The sequence below is a fragment of the Phaseolus vulgaris genome, chromosome 1 (genome assembly GCF_051622355.1).
Source record: "Phaseolus vulgaris cultivar YP4 chromosome 1, ASM5162235v1, whole genome shotgun sequence".
Taxonomy (NCBI): Eukaryota; Viridiplantae; Streptophyta; class Magnoliopsida; order Fabales; family Fabaceae; genus Phaseolus; species Phaseolus vulgaris.
In genome coordinates, this window is record NC_143498.1 from 13,006,975 (window position 1) to 13,025,797 (window position 18,823).

The window sequence follows — 18,823 nt, forward strand, 5'->3', positions numbered from 1 at the left end:
AAATTATTGTTATTAGTGTTGGTCAGACCGACATAATTTAAATTAATATTAAAATATATTTTTTTAGTTAACACTAAATTAAATAAATTTTAAAATAAAGGCTAATGCTAAATTGCTTTAATTAAAAATTTAATTTAAAAAAATTAGTGACGAATTAGTGTCGATTTAGCTGATGTTACTTATAGCCGACCTTAAAAAGTAGATGCTAATGAATTACCTTTAATAATTTTAGAGTTGCAAATACGTGTGACAAATCCGACATTATTGACTAATTAGCATCGACTTTTAATTATTAGTATCAACTTTTGACTAACACTAAATATTTATTTTCTTGTAGTAAATGGATGGAGCTTTTGGAAATTACAAAATAACCCTTCAAATTTTATTTATTTAATTGTTATTCATAGAAAGCTTTTATAGTTAGTTGTGGGTATAATGTGAAAACTTTAAAATAAATATTCCTAAGAATATTTAGATAGCTGTGAAAAAGTGCTTCAAGATTCTTTCCAAGATTTCCTTGGTGTTTCTTGTGGTTTTGGGGTGCTTCCCTAGGGTGTTGGTGGTGGTTCTCTTCATTCCCTTTCTTATCTTATGTATTCCAAGCTTGTGGTTGATGGAATGATTGGAGTGGTAGCGGAAATGGAGTGAAGATGAGGCATCAAAGTTGAGAGAAGAAGAGAAAATTCGGAAAAGTTGAAGGTGCAAGGGAAAAAGGTTTGACTAACTTTCCTTATGTTCACTAGGTCAATTAGGTTCACTAACAAGAAAGATCTGGGAGAGAATGAGGTTTCAAGTTTTGAACTCTTCATTCAATATTTGCAAATCTAGATACATGAGTGAGTTTTAGGGTTTTATAGATTAAGGTAGCTTGCTCCTTAAACTACCATAACCTTAGTTAAGTGAACTTAACTAAGGTGAGGTGTGGTGGCTTAAGGAGGTTGTGTATGCTCCTTAAGATACTCTAGGAACCCTTACTTGTGTGACAAGTTAGGGTTTCTAGAGTGTGTTTGTTTCATCTACATAGTACTCTTGAAAAGAAACCAAAATACAGTTCCTATACAAATTTGTTCTAGTATTTATACAAATAGTTCATCTGTCTTTTATTCTTGTGTATGGTGGCTTGGATGATCCTCCATCAGGCTGCCCCCTTCAAAAGGATTTATGCTCAGATCTAGTGAAAGTGCCACCTTTATTTGTAATGAGTGAAGTCAAAATTCACCTGGTTCGTAGATCCACCTGAAAAAGATAGTAAACATAAGTAGAATGGAAATTACTAAATTTTGATTGTTATAAAAATATAAAACAAACAAAGTAGGTTGTGTGGGATTCGTATAGAGAAATACCACACGAAATGGAGAAAACAATGTAGAAAAGAAGAAATAGAATAGGAATTTAAAAGACAAGTTTATATAAATAAATTGGGCTCACTTTTGGGGGGATCCAAATAGAAGAATAAGCTAAAGTAGGGTGTGCTTAGTAATTTAAGTAAGGTGTGCTTGTTGTAGAATTATATGAGTATACTTCTTTCGAAAAATTGGTTTACCAAGCCATCAAGGTTGAATCACAAGTTTTGAAGAGAAATTCTTTTAAAAATACTCATAATGATGACTTTTACAAATCATCTTGGAAGGACAAACACAAATTTCAAAACTAAGACTCTCCCTTCCAATTTTTCAAAAGAAACCACCCCACATCATAAAATTTATAAAGATAAACCTTCTACTCCTAAATCACCCATCAAAACCTCAAATAAAAAATGTTTTAAAGGTATAGGTTTTGAGCACATTGTTGCTAATTGCCCAAGTAAAAGAACAATGATGGTTAAAGGGAGAATAGTCGTTAGTGACCATAGTTCCCAATCATCTAGAGCTAACTCCCCTTCCTCTTCAAAAACCCCAAGTGAGGACGAGTGTGAAATACCATGTGAAAGTGATTTGTTAGTAGTAAGGCGCATGTTAGGGCAACTTCAAAAACCTTTTGATGAGAGTCAAAGGAAAAATATTTTGCATACTTGGTGCCTTATTAATAACAAATTATGTTCCTTGATAATTGATGGGGTAGTTATACAAATGTAGCAAGTACAAGAGTGGTGGACAAACTTGGATTACCCACCATTTCTCATACATAGCCCTACAAATTGCAATGGCTAAGTGAAGAGGGTGAAATAATTGTTAATAAACAAGTCCTCGTATCTTTTTAAATTGGCAAATATAAAGATGAGGTGTTATGTGATGTTGTGCCCATGGAAACAACCCATATTATTTTAGGAAGGCCATAACATTATGATAGGAAAACTTTACATGATGGCCTAACTAACAAGATTTCTTTTCACTTCCAAGGCCATAAGATCATATTGAAACCTCTATCTCCAAAAGAGGTAAATAAAGACCAAATAAAAATGAAACAAAAAGAAAATCTGAAAAAGATTATGAAAATAACAATACAGGGTTCATCACCTCACCAAACATGGTCAAAACCGCAATGTTGATCCATCCAAAAATAAATATTGTCGGCTCACTTCACTACTCTCCTTCCCTGACTTGTGTATTTATTCATAGCTCTAATTACATGCAACATTTGTTAGAGAAATGTGGGAATATTTTTCAAAATCCTTCTAAAGGTTTACACCTTATAAGAAGCTTTTCACACAAAATTCCCTTTGATCCTACACATTCTTTACAAACATTCATGTAACTAGAACCACTCAACCAAAACTCCTAAAATTAAATGAACATAAGTTTGCTTCACAACTCACATATATAAATCAAGTGAACGAACTAACTACGTTATTTGCAGGAGTCCTAAATTTGAGGTCGAATTTTTTCCAACTTTTGGGGCATGATACAAACCATCTCGACAAATAGATGACAAAGGACACAACAGAAACTTCACAATTAAGTCAGTCATCTTAGCATCCAAGACAAGGACCCACCAAACTTCAAAAGGACCTCAACATAAGAAAAATTGGACATAGTCCAGAGCATCAAATGTTCTTTCTTTTGGTCTTTGTAAAAGACAAGTTTATATAAATAAATTGGGCTCACATAAGGGGTCCAAATAGAAGAATAATCTAGAGTAGGGTGTGCTTAGTAATTTGAGTAGGGTGTGCTTAGTAAATTAGGCTTGTGTCAAGCCCACCTTTCATAACATGTGCACCTAAGTTTAAAGTTTATTTGACCTACCTTCTAGAAGGTTTCTCACAAATGACACCCCTACCCCTGCCACTCTTGCTCTCCAAGACACACTCTCCTATATAAAGTGTGTCTTGCCTCATGTATTTTTACAATTGAAATTGAATAGAAAAAAAACTTTGTCTGAGTGATTAGTGAGTTTGTCTCCTAAAGTTATTGGGTCTTATCTTGAGTGTAGTGCACCTCAAGTGGCGGCTGCTCACCACTCATCTTGGAACCATCCATCATTCTAAGTGGCGTGATTCTTTGCTCCATTTTCCCTAAGCTTTCTTCATTTCTTCATATTTTTCCTTTCTTATTTGCGCCATTTCCATTCCTTTTTATGTCCTTGGGTTCTTCCATCTTGTTTCTTTCCATTATATGTTTTTATTTTCGCACCTCATCATCATCAAGACCATATAATTGTGTTTTTCTCTTTTCCCTCTAGAAGTGAACATTCACACTTACTTAACCACTTGGTTAAGTTCGTCTCCAATGTGAATCTTCTTTGGGTTTCTCACCAAAATCCTAAACAAAGTGCAACCCATTAAATGTGCAATCCTAAATCAACTCACATCACTTCCTCCACCAAGTAAGCTTCACAAATAGAGTCTTCCATCCTATCTTTATTTTTTACTTTCTTTTTTAGGGAGTGTAAGAACCTAAAAAAAAGAATATGGACATGGACATTTAAAATATTGAATAAATAAATAACAAATGGTAAAAAAGTGATTAGTAATTTCATACCTCTCAAATGGATACATTCAACGATATTGGACTAGACCACCAACTTTTGCATCATAAGGTAGATGATAGAAGATGTTCCATGGAATCAAAGAAGCTTGGTGAAAATATTTGTTCTAATTTATACAATAGCACATGTATATTTTCTTCCATAACTCTTAGATGTTCAACATTCATTATCAGTGAGTGATGATAATAAGGAAGAAAGCTTACATAAAAGTAAAGGAAGTGAAAACAAACAAACAACCATATATATTGTGACAAGTTGACAAACCTTAACACTTAGTACAAATTGTGAATCAAAATGTTTTTTAAACATGACAATAAACAAGGAAATAAATTGTTTAAATAGAGAAAAATGACATTTCAACTATTTAACCAATACAATACTTCTAAAAATTGATAAAATAGAAGTATGAACTTATGAAGATGTTGAGTAAGGTTTTCTTAGAATTGAGAACACGAGGATTAAGATAAGGATGAATCAGAAGCACACTAATCACTCTAATCACTTTAATGGAACAATGCCCTTAACTACGAGAACAAAATGCATTCAAAACGGAAAAGTTCAAAGATACCGACAAAATCACAAGTAATAATAAAAAAACGCAAAAGCTTGAAAGCTCAGCGTGCCCTAAGCACCAAAGATTGAACTCATGCCTCTAAAATCAAGAGTTGAAAATCCCTTTCTAAGCTCGAGAAGCTCTTCGTGAAAGCAAGCATGCCAGGTTCAACTGAGACTCAATTGTTAAAAATTAGGTCAGATGATATGGATATTTTGAAAAAGTTGGAAAGTAAATGTCAAGTTGGAAAAATCAAGAACATTTTTCACAACCAAAACATATTGAGTTGCTAATCATCCATTTAATTAAATCGCCAATTTAGTAGTTGAAAATAATAATTTTATTTAATAATCAAAAACAAATTAATAGTTGAAAAACAAAGAACTTATTTACTCATAACATATCAAATGAAAAAGTTTTTGATGTATTTGTATCAAAAGCAAAATCTTGAAGTCATTAATTAAATGATATTTGTAAAAATAAAATATTAAAAATTATTTAAATTACAATTCAATCCTCATTTATTATAGTTTTTTATTTTCCACAAATTTATTATCATAACTTCAGCTGATTAATATTAATTAAAAATAAAAATTAATAAAAAGATTTAGTGTGGTAATAAATTTTTTTTCTCTTAAATCTTGAATTTTAAAAAATAAAAATTACCATAAAAAAGATTTATTCTTGTCTCCTTCCTTGGGTAGGTCGATGTTCCGATTATACTACATCCCTGAAACCAGGAACAGACATTTGGTGGGAACTCCACTCCTAAATGCTTCTCCGTTTCTCCCACTTTCTCTGCCACCGTCCACCTCTGCACGCCATGGCGCGTGTCGTCACGTGCGCAACTCAGCCTCCTCATCTCTCTCCCGCAACCAACAGCGCCATCTCTAGCCGCGTCTCTCTGTTCTTGAAATCCCCGGGTTTTGGCCGCAGTTTTCATGCGCTCACCCGGTGCCGCAGCGAAGGGAGGCACCGCCTCGTGGCAGTAGTTCGCTCCGAAGGGAAGGAGTATCGGAAGGTGAGGCGAAGAGCATCCAAGAACAAAGAGAAAGAGTTGCAACTCAGCGTGCAAATTTGCCTCGAAGAAGATTTGCCTGACGATCCCGAAATCTTGGTGCTCATTACCAAACTCAATATTTAGTTTGCTAGAGATTTCTAATAGAAGAAAATAAAAGTTATTTAGGATAACAATTTGTTTTTGAAAAAAACTAATATCCAAACACTCTTAGTTCAGTTTGTTTTTTTGTTAATTTTGTCTGACTGATAATTTTATTTCATTTCTTCTTCGGATTTTCTTGTTCTAAAAGTATTCATGCAGAAATTTTATTCATGATTCCTGATCATGCTTTATTTGTTGCTTTGGGCTCTGTTTGCGAATGGGAAACTTTGAGGTGCGGTGTGGTTTTTTCAGCTTTTAGGTCTCCGTTTGAGAAGTACTAGAGAGTAACAAAGGGAATGAGTTATACGAAGGATAACTAATATGAAGCTTGAGATAAAGTAGCAACATACATGATTACTTTTACCAATTGAAGTCTTGTGAACTTGCTTGTGAATTTTGGACTTAGGCACTTATTCAACAGGTTTTATGATTAAAAAACAAATAATGTGAGAGAATATGTTTTATGATGCATTTCATGTCTTAGATGATCTTAATATTGGAGTAAAAAGTTGTTAGAAGTTTATAAATTTGACGTAGTATGGTAGGAGCCGTTTAAAGTAATATTAGAGATGCTTTTAGAATGTTACGAGACACCTTGTTGGAGATTCCACTTTGTAATACACCTCATGAAACACTTGCATAAGTACTTACATGATAAGTTCAAATAAACTCCATATAAACTCTTACAATCATATCTTCTAAAACTTTTTTTTATGTGAAAGAAAAGAGATATTTGTATTTGAGTTCTGCATTATTCTTTCTTATGCTGCCTCTTTGTTTTTAATTGGTACAGAGCATTGCGGAGTTGCTTCGGCTAAATGTTCCAATGGCGATGAAACTGGCTTTTGATGGTTTGAAAGGTTCCGGTTATAAAACACGAGACACTGCTATAAGTGATGTTGGTGGGTTTGATAGTGTTGAGGTATCGATACTTCTTTGCAATGATGAGTTTATTCGAAAACTTAATAAGGAATGGAGAGATGAAGACCATGCCACAGATGTTCTCTCAATGTCAAGTCATATACCTGAGCTCAAGATTCCTATTGTAAGAATTGAATTGTCTAGCTGATTATATTGGGTGTTGTTGACAATAAATAAAATTTAAAACATACATGTTGGATGCTAACTACGTGATGAATTGTTTGCAGCTCATGTTGGGTGATATTGTAATTTCTGTTGAGACAGCTGCAAGACAAGCAGAGGAAAGAGGGCACACTCTTCTTGATGAGATCCGAATCCTCATGGTTGGTTTCATAATATTCTGACTATTTCCTGTCTGGTACTGAACTTTATTGTGTTAGATTATGGTAGCTGTCTTCTGCCATCAGCATAAGTGAAAAGTAAGCTGAAGTGTCATTCTCTTCTCAGTGTGGGTGTGTAGCTCAAACATATAATACAATGAACAGTTGGAATTTTATCTTCTAATACTATGCCTATGTTGTGTGAACTGAAAGACGAGCTTGAGAATATCATTTACTTCATCTTTTTGCAGGTTCATGGCTTGTTACATCTTTTGGGATTTGATCATGAAATAAGTGAAGAGGCTGAAGTAGAAATGGAGAGAGAGGAGGAAATCCTTTTAAAGAGTCTTGATTGGAAAGGAAAAGGGCTAATAAAAAGTGCATGTGATGCTGAAACAAATTCAAATTTAAGTTTTCATCAAAACAATTCAGATGGTAATTGTATTTTTTACTAAAACACCTCAGCAATCCTCATACATAATTTGCTGGTTTTATATACCTTCCCCTCTAATTGAAGTATTTATTTGCATAAAATGTATATGGGGAAATAATCTTATAGATGAATTGTCAAAAGACAGGAAGAAAGAAGGAAGTCTTAGATTTTACAAACCAAAGTTCAGATATATCTTCTGTGATATGGATGGTATGCTTGCAGTGAAAATACACTTTAGATATTCCTTCATCTTTTGTCTGGATTTGAATAGATTTCTGTATTGTACAAAGGAACATTGCTGAACAGCAAAAGTCAAATTTCTTCGACAACTGTCAATGCTTTGAGAGAGGCATCTTCAAGAGGGGTGAAAGTTGTGATAGCTACCGGAAAAGTAAGATTAATATATCCATGATTTGTCAGGGTAGCATGTTAATATAGATTATTTATTCTGTATTGGATAATGGAGATCAATTTTTTTGGTTTCTGCTAATCCATGTATAGCTTGGTATATTTTCTTATTTTCATATGGTTGAAATTTTTTCTGATCATTACTTTTGAAATTTGGGAAATAGGCTCGTCCAGCTGTGTTAGACATTTTTAAAATGGTTGATTTAGCTGGAAAGGATGGCATTGTTTCAGAATTTTCTCCTGGGGTTTTCTTACAGGTAATTTTTCTGTAATTTTTTAATGTTCACGATACTTCTTGATTTAGAAATGCTGTCCTTATATGTAGCTGAAAGTATTAGTTATAATCCCTTGTCTTACATATTCATACGTTTTGTTTTTGTGTTACAATTTAACATACATGTACCGCCTATGTGATATGCTCTATCAAAATTTACTGTAAATAGTTTTGCTACCTAAACTTGCTGAAGACATTAACAAAATGTTCTCTAACATCTTCCACAACTTAAGAAATGCATGCAGTTGACACACTTGGTATTGAAGAACATTGGTCCTGGTACTCAAACTTGTACTTCAAAAATTCTTGGTACTTTTCATAAAAAAAATTGATTTTGATTTTGATTTTTTAGATTTAGGCATATGAGTAGCTTTATTTGGAAAGCCATGCAAGGAATAAAATTTTCTTGGGATGTGCACTCCTACCATAATGTGCTCCTCATATGTTTTAACCTCCTCTTCCACGATGGACTGTCAGTGCAAAAGTTTCAATAACTTCAGTGGAAAGAAATAGATGAAATATATTTCTGAGTTGTCTTACAAATGTGATTACAGTCTCTATTTATAGATTGTTTTACAACCTAATTAAAGAAAGAAATAATAGGCAATGAAAGCCAGAAATAATGAGTGTTTAAAGCTGTACAAATCAAATAAAATAAAATCACTAACAAATCTGTCCTAATAAATATAAAATGGAATCTGCACTTAATTATAACATAATTCTCCTGATTATGCAACACTCCCCCTCAAGTTGGTGAATGTATATCTATCATTCCCAACTTGCAAGTAAGATCTTCGAATTGTTTTGTGGGAAGTCCCTTAGTAAACATATCTGCCAATTGGAGTCTTGAAGGGATGTACTCAGTGGCTATAAGACCATCATCCAACTTCTCTTTAATAAAGTGTCGGTCTATCTCTACGTGCTTTGTTCGATCATGTTGAACCGGATTGTGTGCAATACTGATAGCGGACTTATTATCACATGCCAAACCCATAGGAGCTTCATATTTTATTTTTAGGTCATCAAGTATGATCTTCATCCATAAGAGTTCACACACCCCTTGAGCCATGGCTCTAAATTCTGCCTCTGCACTTGATCTTGCAACTACATTTTGCTTCTTGCTCCTCCATGTCACCAGATTTCCACCCAAGAACATGCAGTAGCCTGTGGTGGATCTCCTATCAACAATCGATCCTGCATAGTCAGCATCAGTATATACTTTCATGGATAAGTTTTCCCCCTTTTTGAATAACAATCCTTTTCTTGGAGAGGCTTTTAAGTACTGAATAATTTTATATACTGCTTGCAAGTGTCTTTCTCTTGGATCATGCATAAATTGACTAACCACACTAACTGCATAGGCTATATCTGGCCTAGTGTGTGAAAGATAAATGAGTTTTCCCACAAGTCTTTGATATTGTGTCTTCTCCACTTTTGGGTTTTCCTCATCATTCCCAATCCTATGATTTTGCTCTATTGGCACTCCAGTGGGCTTACAACCCAACTTACCAATCTCTTTGAGAAGATCAAGGATGTATTTCCTTTGAGAAATAAAGATGCCCTGTCTCGAGTAAGCAACCTCTATCCCAAGGAAGTACTTCAACTTCTCAAGATCCTTCATTTCAAATTGAGCAGCTAGTCTCTCCCTCAAATTTTGTTTTTCAATCTCATCATCACCTGTAATAATCATATCATCTACACAGACCAAAAGTAGAGTGAGTTTACCATTCTGAGAATGTTTTATAAACAGAGTATGGTCACCTTGGCTTTGTCGGTACCCCAAAGATACCATAGCTTGAGTAAACCTTCCAAACCAAGCACGAGGTGATTGTTTAAGACCATATAGGGCCTTCTTAAGTCTGCACGCCTTATTCCCTTCATTAACAATACCATAACCAGGTGGAATCTCCATGTATACTTCTTCCTCCAAGCTTCCATGCAAGAAGGCATTTTTAACATCAAATTGATGCATTGCCCAACCAAAGTGTGCTGCCAGGGAGAGAATAATCCTGACGGTATTCATTTTTGCCACTGGAGCAAAAGTCTCCTCATAATCGATCCCATAGGTTTGAGTGTACCCTTTTGCAACCAACCTTGCTTTATACCGATCCAGTGTGCGATCAGACTTATACTTAACTGTGTATATCCACCTACAACCCACTGCTTTCTTATCTTTTGGTCTCTCTACAATCTCCCAAGTCTCATTCCTTTCTAACGCGCTCATTTCTTCATTCATGGCTCGAATCCAGTTCTCATCTTTTAAGGCTTCTTGTACCGATGTAGGGATTTTGATAGAATCAATAGCTGAAAGAAAACTCTGGTGCTGCATAGAAAGTTTTTCTGTAGACACAAATTGGGATATAGGATATTTGACACAAGATCTTTTTTCTTTTCTCAAGGCAATAGGTAAATCATTTAGGTTAGGTTCAAAAGCAGTATTTAAGGTGTCCTCAAGAGTTTCACTGGTATGAGTTCTTACCTCCGGTTCAGACAATTGAAGTTGTTGTTCGACCAGGACAGGTTCTTGTTGCCTTCGCTGGTATTGTTTTCCAAAATATTTGTCTTCATTATTCTTCTCTGGTAATGATGTTGGTGCAGGGTCTTTGTCTTCCTCCCTAAGAACGAAATCCTGCAACAAAGGAAAAGGTGGCAACTCAAGGTCCTCAGCTTCTTGAATACTCTCCCCCTGAAGCTGAGAACTAGGAAAGAAAGACTTTGTTTCATGGAAGGTGACATCTTAGGAAATATAAACTTTACGACTTTGAGGATGATAACATTTGTACCCCTTTTTGTTAGGGGCATAACCGATGAAGACACATTTGATGGCACGAGGATCTAACTTACCCCGATAAGGACTATGAACATGGACAAAAGCAGGACAACCAAAGACACGATTCTGAAGACTATTCAACATGGGAATAGAAGGATAGAATGTGGTCATAACCTGAATATGAGTAACATCCTCTAGAACCCGAGAGGGTAATCTATTAATCAAATAAGTGGCAGTCAGGATTGCTTCCCCCAGTAAGATCTAGGAACAGATGTTTGGAAAAGTAAAGCTTGAGTAAACTCAAGGAGATGACGATTTTTCCTTTCAGCAACCCCATTTTGTTGAGGAGTGTCCACACAGGTTAATTCATGAACAACTCCATTTTCCTCAAGGAACTTGGAAAGGTTTTGGTTCACATATTCTCTTCCATTATCAGAACGCAATCTCTTAATTGGACTTTCAAATTGTGTTTGAATCATTCTGTAAAACTTTACAAACAAGTGAAAAACTTCAGACTTATCTTTCATGAGGAATATCCAAGTAACCCGAGTACAATCATCAATAAATGAAACAAACCATTTTGCACCCGAGATATTAGGAATAGGTGAAGGTCCCCATACACCTGAATGAATAAGATCAAAAGGTTTAGAACTTTTATTACCATTGGGAGGAAAAGTTGTCCGATGGTGTTTAGCAAACTGACAAACATCACAATGAAATGACTCAGCAGACACTTTTGTAAATAAAACAGGAAATAAGGACTTTAGGGTACTAAATGGAGGATGACCAAGACGTCTGTGTTGAAGCCATATCTGAGAGGATGACCAAGATTCACGACCTTGCTGAAGATTAGAAGTGTGTGCCTGTAGTCTAGCACCCTTTTTACTTTCTTCATGCTGTAAATAATATAGCCCGCCCTGCTCTTTAGCAATTCCAATAGTCTTCCCCGTGGCAAGATCCTGAAAAACACAATGGGAAGGGAAAAATACCACTGCACAATTTAAATCTTGGGTAATCTTTTGAATAGACAAGAGGTTATTGGATAGTTTGGGAACATGAAGCACATTTTTTAAAGGAAATGAAGGTTGAAGGTGAATGTTACCACGACCATTAATGGGGGTAGTGGAACCATTAGCAATAGTAATATATGGCTTACCGGATAAAGTAGTGTAGGATGAAAAAGAAGAGGAATGAGGTGTCATATGATCAGTAGCACCAGAGTCTATAATCCAGATATTTTCAGTACTTGAAGCATTAAAGGATAAAAACCTAGAACTCTTACCACTCATAGTAAAGGAACAATAGCTAGATGGCTTACTAAGGGAGTCCATGAGAGTTCAAAACCAACTGAGTTTTTCAGATTGGCAAAATTTGATCCTGTTCACACACAAAAAAAAAATCCGCCGGAAAAATTTTCCGGGGGCGGTTTCCGGCAGCCGGCGGCGGTTTCCTGCGAGCAGTGGCAGTTCCGGCGAGCGGTGCAGTTTTCGGCGAGCGACGGCAGTGGTGGTCAGTGGTGGTGGTCGGCGGTGGTCAATGGCGGTGGCAGTAACGGTCAATGGTGCAAGGTGGTGGTGGTGGTCAATGGAGAAAGGATAAGGAAAATAGAAAGTTACAGCAATGAAGGCTGTCAAGGAAAATGATTACAGCAATGAAGGCTAAAAAAAAAAAATTGCGGAAGCAGAGTCTCCTAGATCCGGAGCTCTGATACCAAGTGGAAAGAAATAGATGAAATATATTTATGAGTTGTCTTACAAATGTGATTACAGTCTCTATTTATAGACTGTTTTACAACCTAATTAAAGAAAGAAATAATAGGCAATGAAAGCCAAAAATAATGAGTGTTTAAAGCTGTACAAATAAAATAAAATCAAATCACTAACAAATCTGTCCTAATAAATATAAAATGGAATCTGCACTTAATTATAACATAATTCTCCTGATTATGCAACAACTTCAATTTGTTTGTCATCTTTTATTGTTAGGCACACTGACGAGTCTAGTAACTAAACTGTCCATAGAAGGGATTTGATCACAAGTTAGAATTTGATAACGAACATTATCAAAATCTTAAAGTAGGCTTCTTAGAATCAAGGCCATATAATATCTATCAAGTTTCTTGTTGAGTTCCTCTAATGAGTCTACCTATAGAAATCTTCAAACTTATATTACAATGCTAGCTTTTGTCGTATGTGAGACCATATAATTGTTGGTTTGTTTGAGAGAAGTTACTCTTTGAGTTGTATCGAAGAGATTCAATATAATTAGCAAAAATGTCTTCTGCATTTTTCCAAAAAAGAAACATATTTTGAAGGATTTGAGCATCTTTGAAACATCAGGCTCAATTGACTGCCACAAAACAATACGAAGTTGAAAGTTAGTCTTTTGTGTTTGCATTAGAAATAGAGATGACTTCAATTTCTAAATGGTCATATCATTGACCATGGAACCATAACCCCACAGAGGTAGACTAAGATAAATAATTCTTCCAGTTGACTTCTGCCTTTGCAATGGTTGGAGTAGTAGAAAAGTAAAGAGCAAAACCTACTAAAATCATGTTAAAGATGAAGAACAACAACCAGTGAAACAAGGACAAAAATGGAGGCAAAAGATGTTGGTCGGCGAGAGACTAAATACCAACTTGAATAAATAAGATGGAGAAAATTTGTGTATTCTTCCCACACTGATGTGCTTGCATTGATGCATATATGAGTTACAAAACAAGGTAAGGCACTTACCTTAAACCCTTGCTCTAAAGCTAGGTACATACAAAAGGAAGTAATAAGAAAATAAGATTTCATTTTAACATTTGCAAAAAGTAATCTATTTATTAACAATCCAATTTAATTACAACAAATCTCACTATACTTTATAAGATTTCTAAAACTAAATCATTATAATGCAAATTTGTAAAATCAAATATTTATTTGCTTGCTAGTATTCTAAATGAAAGATTTGATATATAAACCAAATCATATCCATTTTTAGCATTTCAAATACACTGAATGAGGTGAACTTCCTTTCAGTTGCAATGAAAGGATATCAAGTATGGACAAACATATCAATGCTCACTATTGAAGATCTCACATTGACTAGGGACATAACCTAATTATAGTGTATAAGTGGGTACAGACTTCAACATACTAAGTCGGTTTTGTGAGATTGAGTTAGGTTTAAATTCCACTTTCTTAAGATGGTATCAGAGTCATTTAGAGCCTATCCTAGTAAGTTTGTTGAGTTTATTAAGATGGTATCAGAGTCACCTGCTATTGGGTTTGTCCTTAGTCCCATGCTCTAGTTGTCCAATTCTCGATATGAGAGGGTGTATTAGAGATCCCACATTAATTAGTGATATGTAAGTGAAATTTAAGTTTAACTTCATATCACAAAATCGGTTTTAAGAAAGTGAAATATAGGCCCAACAAACTTCTCAAATCTGTTTTGGTAAGGTGAGATTTGCACATATTTATATATTATAATGTTGTTATGATGATTTGGCAAACGACTATGGTTTGTTGCTTTTGAGAAATTGAAGTCATCTCTATTTCTTCTGTGCAATGTAATTGTTTTAAGAAAGTGAAATATAGGCCCAACAAACTTCTCAAATCTGTTTTGGTAAGGTGAGATTTGCACATATTTATATATTATAATGTTGTCACATTTCTAGTCTATGTGAGATCTCAAATTCTAATTATTTAATTAAAGAACACGGTGGTCATTAGAATAGCTAGAGTAACAAGTAAAATATTTAGTAGTACTTTTGATGTTTTAACTCTAGAGCATGGTTGTCATTTAAATGTGAACTGTTTTATGCATGGATATTTAATTAAAAAGTTGTTCCTACTAAATATATTGCTTCTTTGATGGAAGCTCAAGTTTTAGTCACCAAAACTACACCCCCAGTGATTTTAAAGCCCTGCTGCAGAAATTTGAAAGGTACACGTGGCCTAAATTGATAAAACCAATTAATTGATGACTTTAGCACTAGATTATTTAACTGAATACCACCATGAAGATTCTGACTATAATTTTGTACACAGTGTTTCCTTTTCAATAGTTTCTTTTATTTTACTGTGCCTTATATTCCATACCACATGATGTCAGGGATTGCTTGTTTATGGCAGACAAGGTCAGGAAATATTTAGGAGCAACTTAGATCTAAATGTCTGTAGAGAGGTAACATTTTCTGCTTATGTAACTCAGTGACCAACTTATATTTCTCAGAATTTAAGTTTCTTTTTTTTTTCTTCTTTTACTCTAATGAGAAAAAGAAAACGTTTTTGATCCATCTCACTTTCTTATGCCAGTTTTCTACATAACAATAAGATTGAGGATTCCAAAATTCAAATAATTTGATTACTAATTCAGGTCATTCATTCCTGTCATTGAATGAAAGAAATAATTGTGTTCTTTAACATATAGGCATGTCTTTACTCTTTGGAGAATAAGGTACCGCTAATTGCATTTTGTGAAGGGCGTTGCTTAACCCTATTTCATGATCCGCTTGTTGATTCATTGCATACAATATACCATGAACCGAAGGTACCTCGTTTCTAGAATTTTATATGCTTTATCACATTCAATTTTGCCATTTATTGTGTCTTACCTAGAAATACTTCACAGGCTGAGGTCATGCCATCTGTTGAACATCTATTGGCTTCTTCCGAGATACAGGTATTCATTAAGGCAAACCCTTGCTCTTTTGTTTCATCTTCTGATTAATGTATTTATGGATGTTGAATGATAACATTATCATATGAAGCCAATTTTTATTGTACACTAAAGGTATCCCAAGCCAATAGTGGAGGAAAGGTGTAAAAGATGTGATTTGATCTTAGTAATTAGAGAATTATGTACAATTGATAATTAGGGATATTCTCCATTATTTGCTATTATTAGGATTTTCTGTATTACACTTTGAATGATGGTAAATAAACGATTTGCATATGTGATTAAATACACAATTTTGTAACAGCTGAGAAACTCTTTTTGGTATTAGATCCTTAAGAATGTTGAGGAAGAGGGTTTGTCTGATGTCCAAACTTTAATCTGAGAGCCATTTGCATGAGTAACAAAAGGCAGGGAGTCCAAAAAGGTAAAGGAGGAAAAATAAGATTGGTTACAACTATATGGTTTGAGGCACCAAAATCAAGTATCCAAGGTCCAAAGGAGGAGGACTAAAAAAAAGGCTATAGGATTACTAGATTGAGCCATAACTGAAACAAGTGATGTAGGTTGGTTGACTGCTTGGAGCTTGTGAAGTGCATGATACTCATTGACAAAAGTTCCAATGGTGAATGGAGGATCATAGTAGTCTTGTGAAATATGGATGAAATAGTGAGTGTGAATAGTACATTGTTGTAAAAAAGAGGCAAAATGTGCATTGTTGTCTAGCACTTGTAGTTGCTTCTATTCAACCTCCACTTCCCACACACTGCTGACAAACACGGGCACAATCAGAAGTGTCACCCGGTGATCCTTCGATTTCTTCCCATCTCGATTTGAGCAACGAAACGCCCTTGCTTGTTCTTCAAGTGTAGTAGCCGATCTTTTAAAAAAATCGAGTAACCTTTCTTTGTGAGTTGCCCCATACTCAAAATGTTGATCTTGAGGTCTGGTACGTAATAAACATCTTGGAGTGACCCAATTAAGCCATCTTTTTGTAAGTAGCAAACCATACCTCGGCCTTTGACCTCCACCTTTGATGCATCTCCAAATGACAACATGACCATCTTCAATCTTTTGCATCTCTTTGAATAGGTACTCGTGACTGCACATATGGTTGCTTGCCCCAAGTTGAGGTACCACAGAGTGTCATTGTTAATATTGACTTCAGTTTGAGCCATCAAGAGAAAACCTTCATTCGTTTCGTCTTCCAAGGCTAGGTTGGTTGTTTCTTCTATCTTTATATGGGCTCGACAATCTTTTGCATAATGCCCTACTTTACAACAATTATAACATTTGTCGGAGTTGCAATCCTTCGCATAGTGACCATATTTGTGACATTTGTAGCATTCGATGTTGGAATAATCGGTCGGTAGACAAAAGACCATATGTGGCAGATAGTCTTTCCAAAGTTGACAAAAGGTGCATTAGTATGCTTGTTGGCATAGGACAACTTTAGTGCGCCCTTCAAGAGATCTTCGATATAAACAAGAGCTTTACGAGATCTTCTTGCTAGACATGAAGATGAAAACATTCTTTGCAACACATAATAAGCTTATAAAGAATTTTGTGAACATTAGTTTAAAATTGTGTGTGTATTGTCTGACTAAGACTTCGCTTATCAAACAAAGCAAGAGAACACAATGTGCTTCAAACCAAATTAGAAATGTTCAAACAAAATGTAGTCCAGTTTACAAAATTCAGTATATCTGTCTCAACTTTACAAAGTTATTAAAAATAGAAGAAAAATCCAAATCTTGCAAATCATTTATGAAAACTAAATCCTTGCAAATGAAGAATCCAATAAACCTCGAATCAGTGAAAAATAATATCTACAAAAGAAGTTATGTCCGAAAGAGTAGACAAATGTGATATTAGTTAAAGATAATGAGTTAAAATCAATTTATTACTAATGACAAGAAAAGGTATAAATGTAGACAATAAGGTATGTGAAAGCACTTTGATGATATTATAAAACTATAAATGTGAATACAAAATGTGTAATGAGTAGCCTATCCCATGTAGTAAGAAATGGCTTGGTGGTTGTAGCTCACGTTCATTTTTCAAATGTAGATATTGCTGACATTTACATTTTGATTCTACAGAAAATGATTTTCTTAGACACAGCCGAGAAGGTGGCTGATACCTTGCGGCCATACTGGTCAGATGCAACAAAAGGTCGTGCCACTGTTGTTCAAGCTGTGCCTGACATGCTAGAAATTGTACCCTTGGGAACATCAAAAGGGAATGGAGTAAAAGTGCTGCTAGATCATTTGGGGGTTACTGCTAAGGAGGTATCACAAATATGAGTTCTTCTTTGACATTGATTGCATTGTGTCTCTCAGACTCTGATAGTAACATTTTTCACTCCCATCTGGAAAGGGTGGTAATATTCAACTTAAAATAATATAGTAGTTGAATGACGTTGCATAACATTTTTCCCGATCTAATTTAATTAAAACTGTTAGATTCTAGCCAAAATTTTCATGAAAGATTTAGTGATTGCTTTTGGCTTACAGTGGCACACATCTTTGGAATTTTATTTATCATCCTTTGAGTCAGGGGACAAAACATTAACTGATAATTTTTGGGGTCAATCTTACAATTTATTTGTGCGTATTCTCTGTCTTGATATTTGCCCCAATTATATTGAACACAGATAATGGCTATTGGTGATGGGGAAAATGATATGGAGATGCTTGATCTGGCTTCTCTAGGCATCGCACTTAGTAATGGATCAGAAAAGACCAAAGCTGTGGCTAACGTAATTGGTTTAAGCAATGATGAAGACGGTGTGGCAGATGCCATCTATAGATATGCATTCTGAGCCAAGGAAGGCTACAATGAACATTTCATTTAAATTCTTTAGGGGTTTAAGCTATCACCCCTGATTAATTATTTTTTCCCATTTATTTTCTTTCACAAAATGTTGAAGCTGAGGAAAGTATACCATGTCATCGTTTATCTCAATCATCACAATAATTTGCACTAATATTTCTTTTATGAAGGTTTCACAGGGTTTATGCCCAAAGGAATGTCATCTTTGCTTCCTCTGGTACAATAGGAATTATGATGAAAAATCCAGTTTGTTACTGCGAACAATTTGATGAATCTTATTTGGGTTATATATATGCATTTGCCATGAAATAATAAATTGTGTGGGTCGTGGCATTTTTGTTGAGAGCTTCCAAGGCTAAACTAGTGTTGATGTTCCAAATGTACCCATGCAGACTTCATTTATCTCTGTTTACGTACTTTCTAGCTTTTTTTTATTGCCACTAGTATCCTCCTTCTTTTTAGCTTATGTGAAGCTGTTACCTTACTATTATTTACAATTGAAACTAGTACATTTTAATATTAAGGATATTTTTGAAAGGAAGCTTTGTCAAATAT

General features: G+C 34.8%; 1 protein-coding gene across 6 annotated transcripts; it reads left to right on the forward strand.

The window, feature by feature from the left end:
- Positions 1-5,141: 5,141 nt before the first annotated feature.
- LOC137813578 (haloacid dehalogenase-like hydrolase family protein) lies at positions 5,142-18,461 on the forward strand. 6 transcript variants are annotated; one of them, XM_068615913.2, is made up of 12 exons: positions 5,142-5,594; positions 6,433-6,684; positions 6,788-6,883; positions 7,132-7,315; positions 7,440-7,523; positions 7,604-7,704; positions 7,886-7,978; positions 14,870-14,941; positions 15,188-15,307; positions 15,389-15,439; positions 17,536-17,724; positions 18,090-18,461. In XM_068615913.2, exons 1-12 carry the CDS (start codon positions 5,250-5,252, stop codon positions 18,255-18,257), a joined length of 1,755 nt encoding a protein of 584 aa, XP_068472014.1. In that variant the 5' UTR covers positions 5,142-5,249; the 3' UTR covers positions 18,258-18,461. The 6 variants fall into 6 exon arrangements, with proteins under 6 accessions (XP_068472014.1, XP_068472015.1, XP_090156622.1 ...); XM_068615914.2 differs by having other exon boundaries at positions 5,164-5,594; positions 7,455-7,523; XM_090300496.1 differs by having other exon boundaries at positions 5,164-5,594; positions 7,459-7,523.
- Positions 18,462-18,823: the final 362 nt, after the last annotated feature.

What these genes read in the sequence shown, in the direction of transcription:
- LOC137813578 (XM_068615913.2), top strand. Translation starts at nt 5,250, where the DNA reads ATGCTTCTCCGTTTCTCCCACTTTCTCTGCCACCGTCCACCTCTGCAC. An exon ending in ATCTAAATGTCTGTAGAGAG is followed by an intron (nt 14,942 to 15,187) that starts GTAACATTTTCT and finishes TTTAACATATAG; the next exon opens with GCATGTCTTTACTCTTTGGA. An exon ending in TGGCTTCTTCCGAGATACAG is followed by an intron (nt 15,440 to 17,535) that starts GTATTCATTAAG and finishes TTGATTCTACAG; the next exon opens with AAAATGATTTTCTTAGACAC.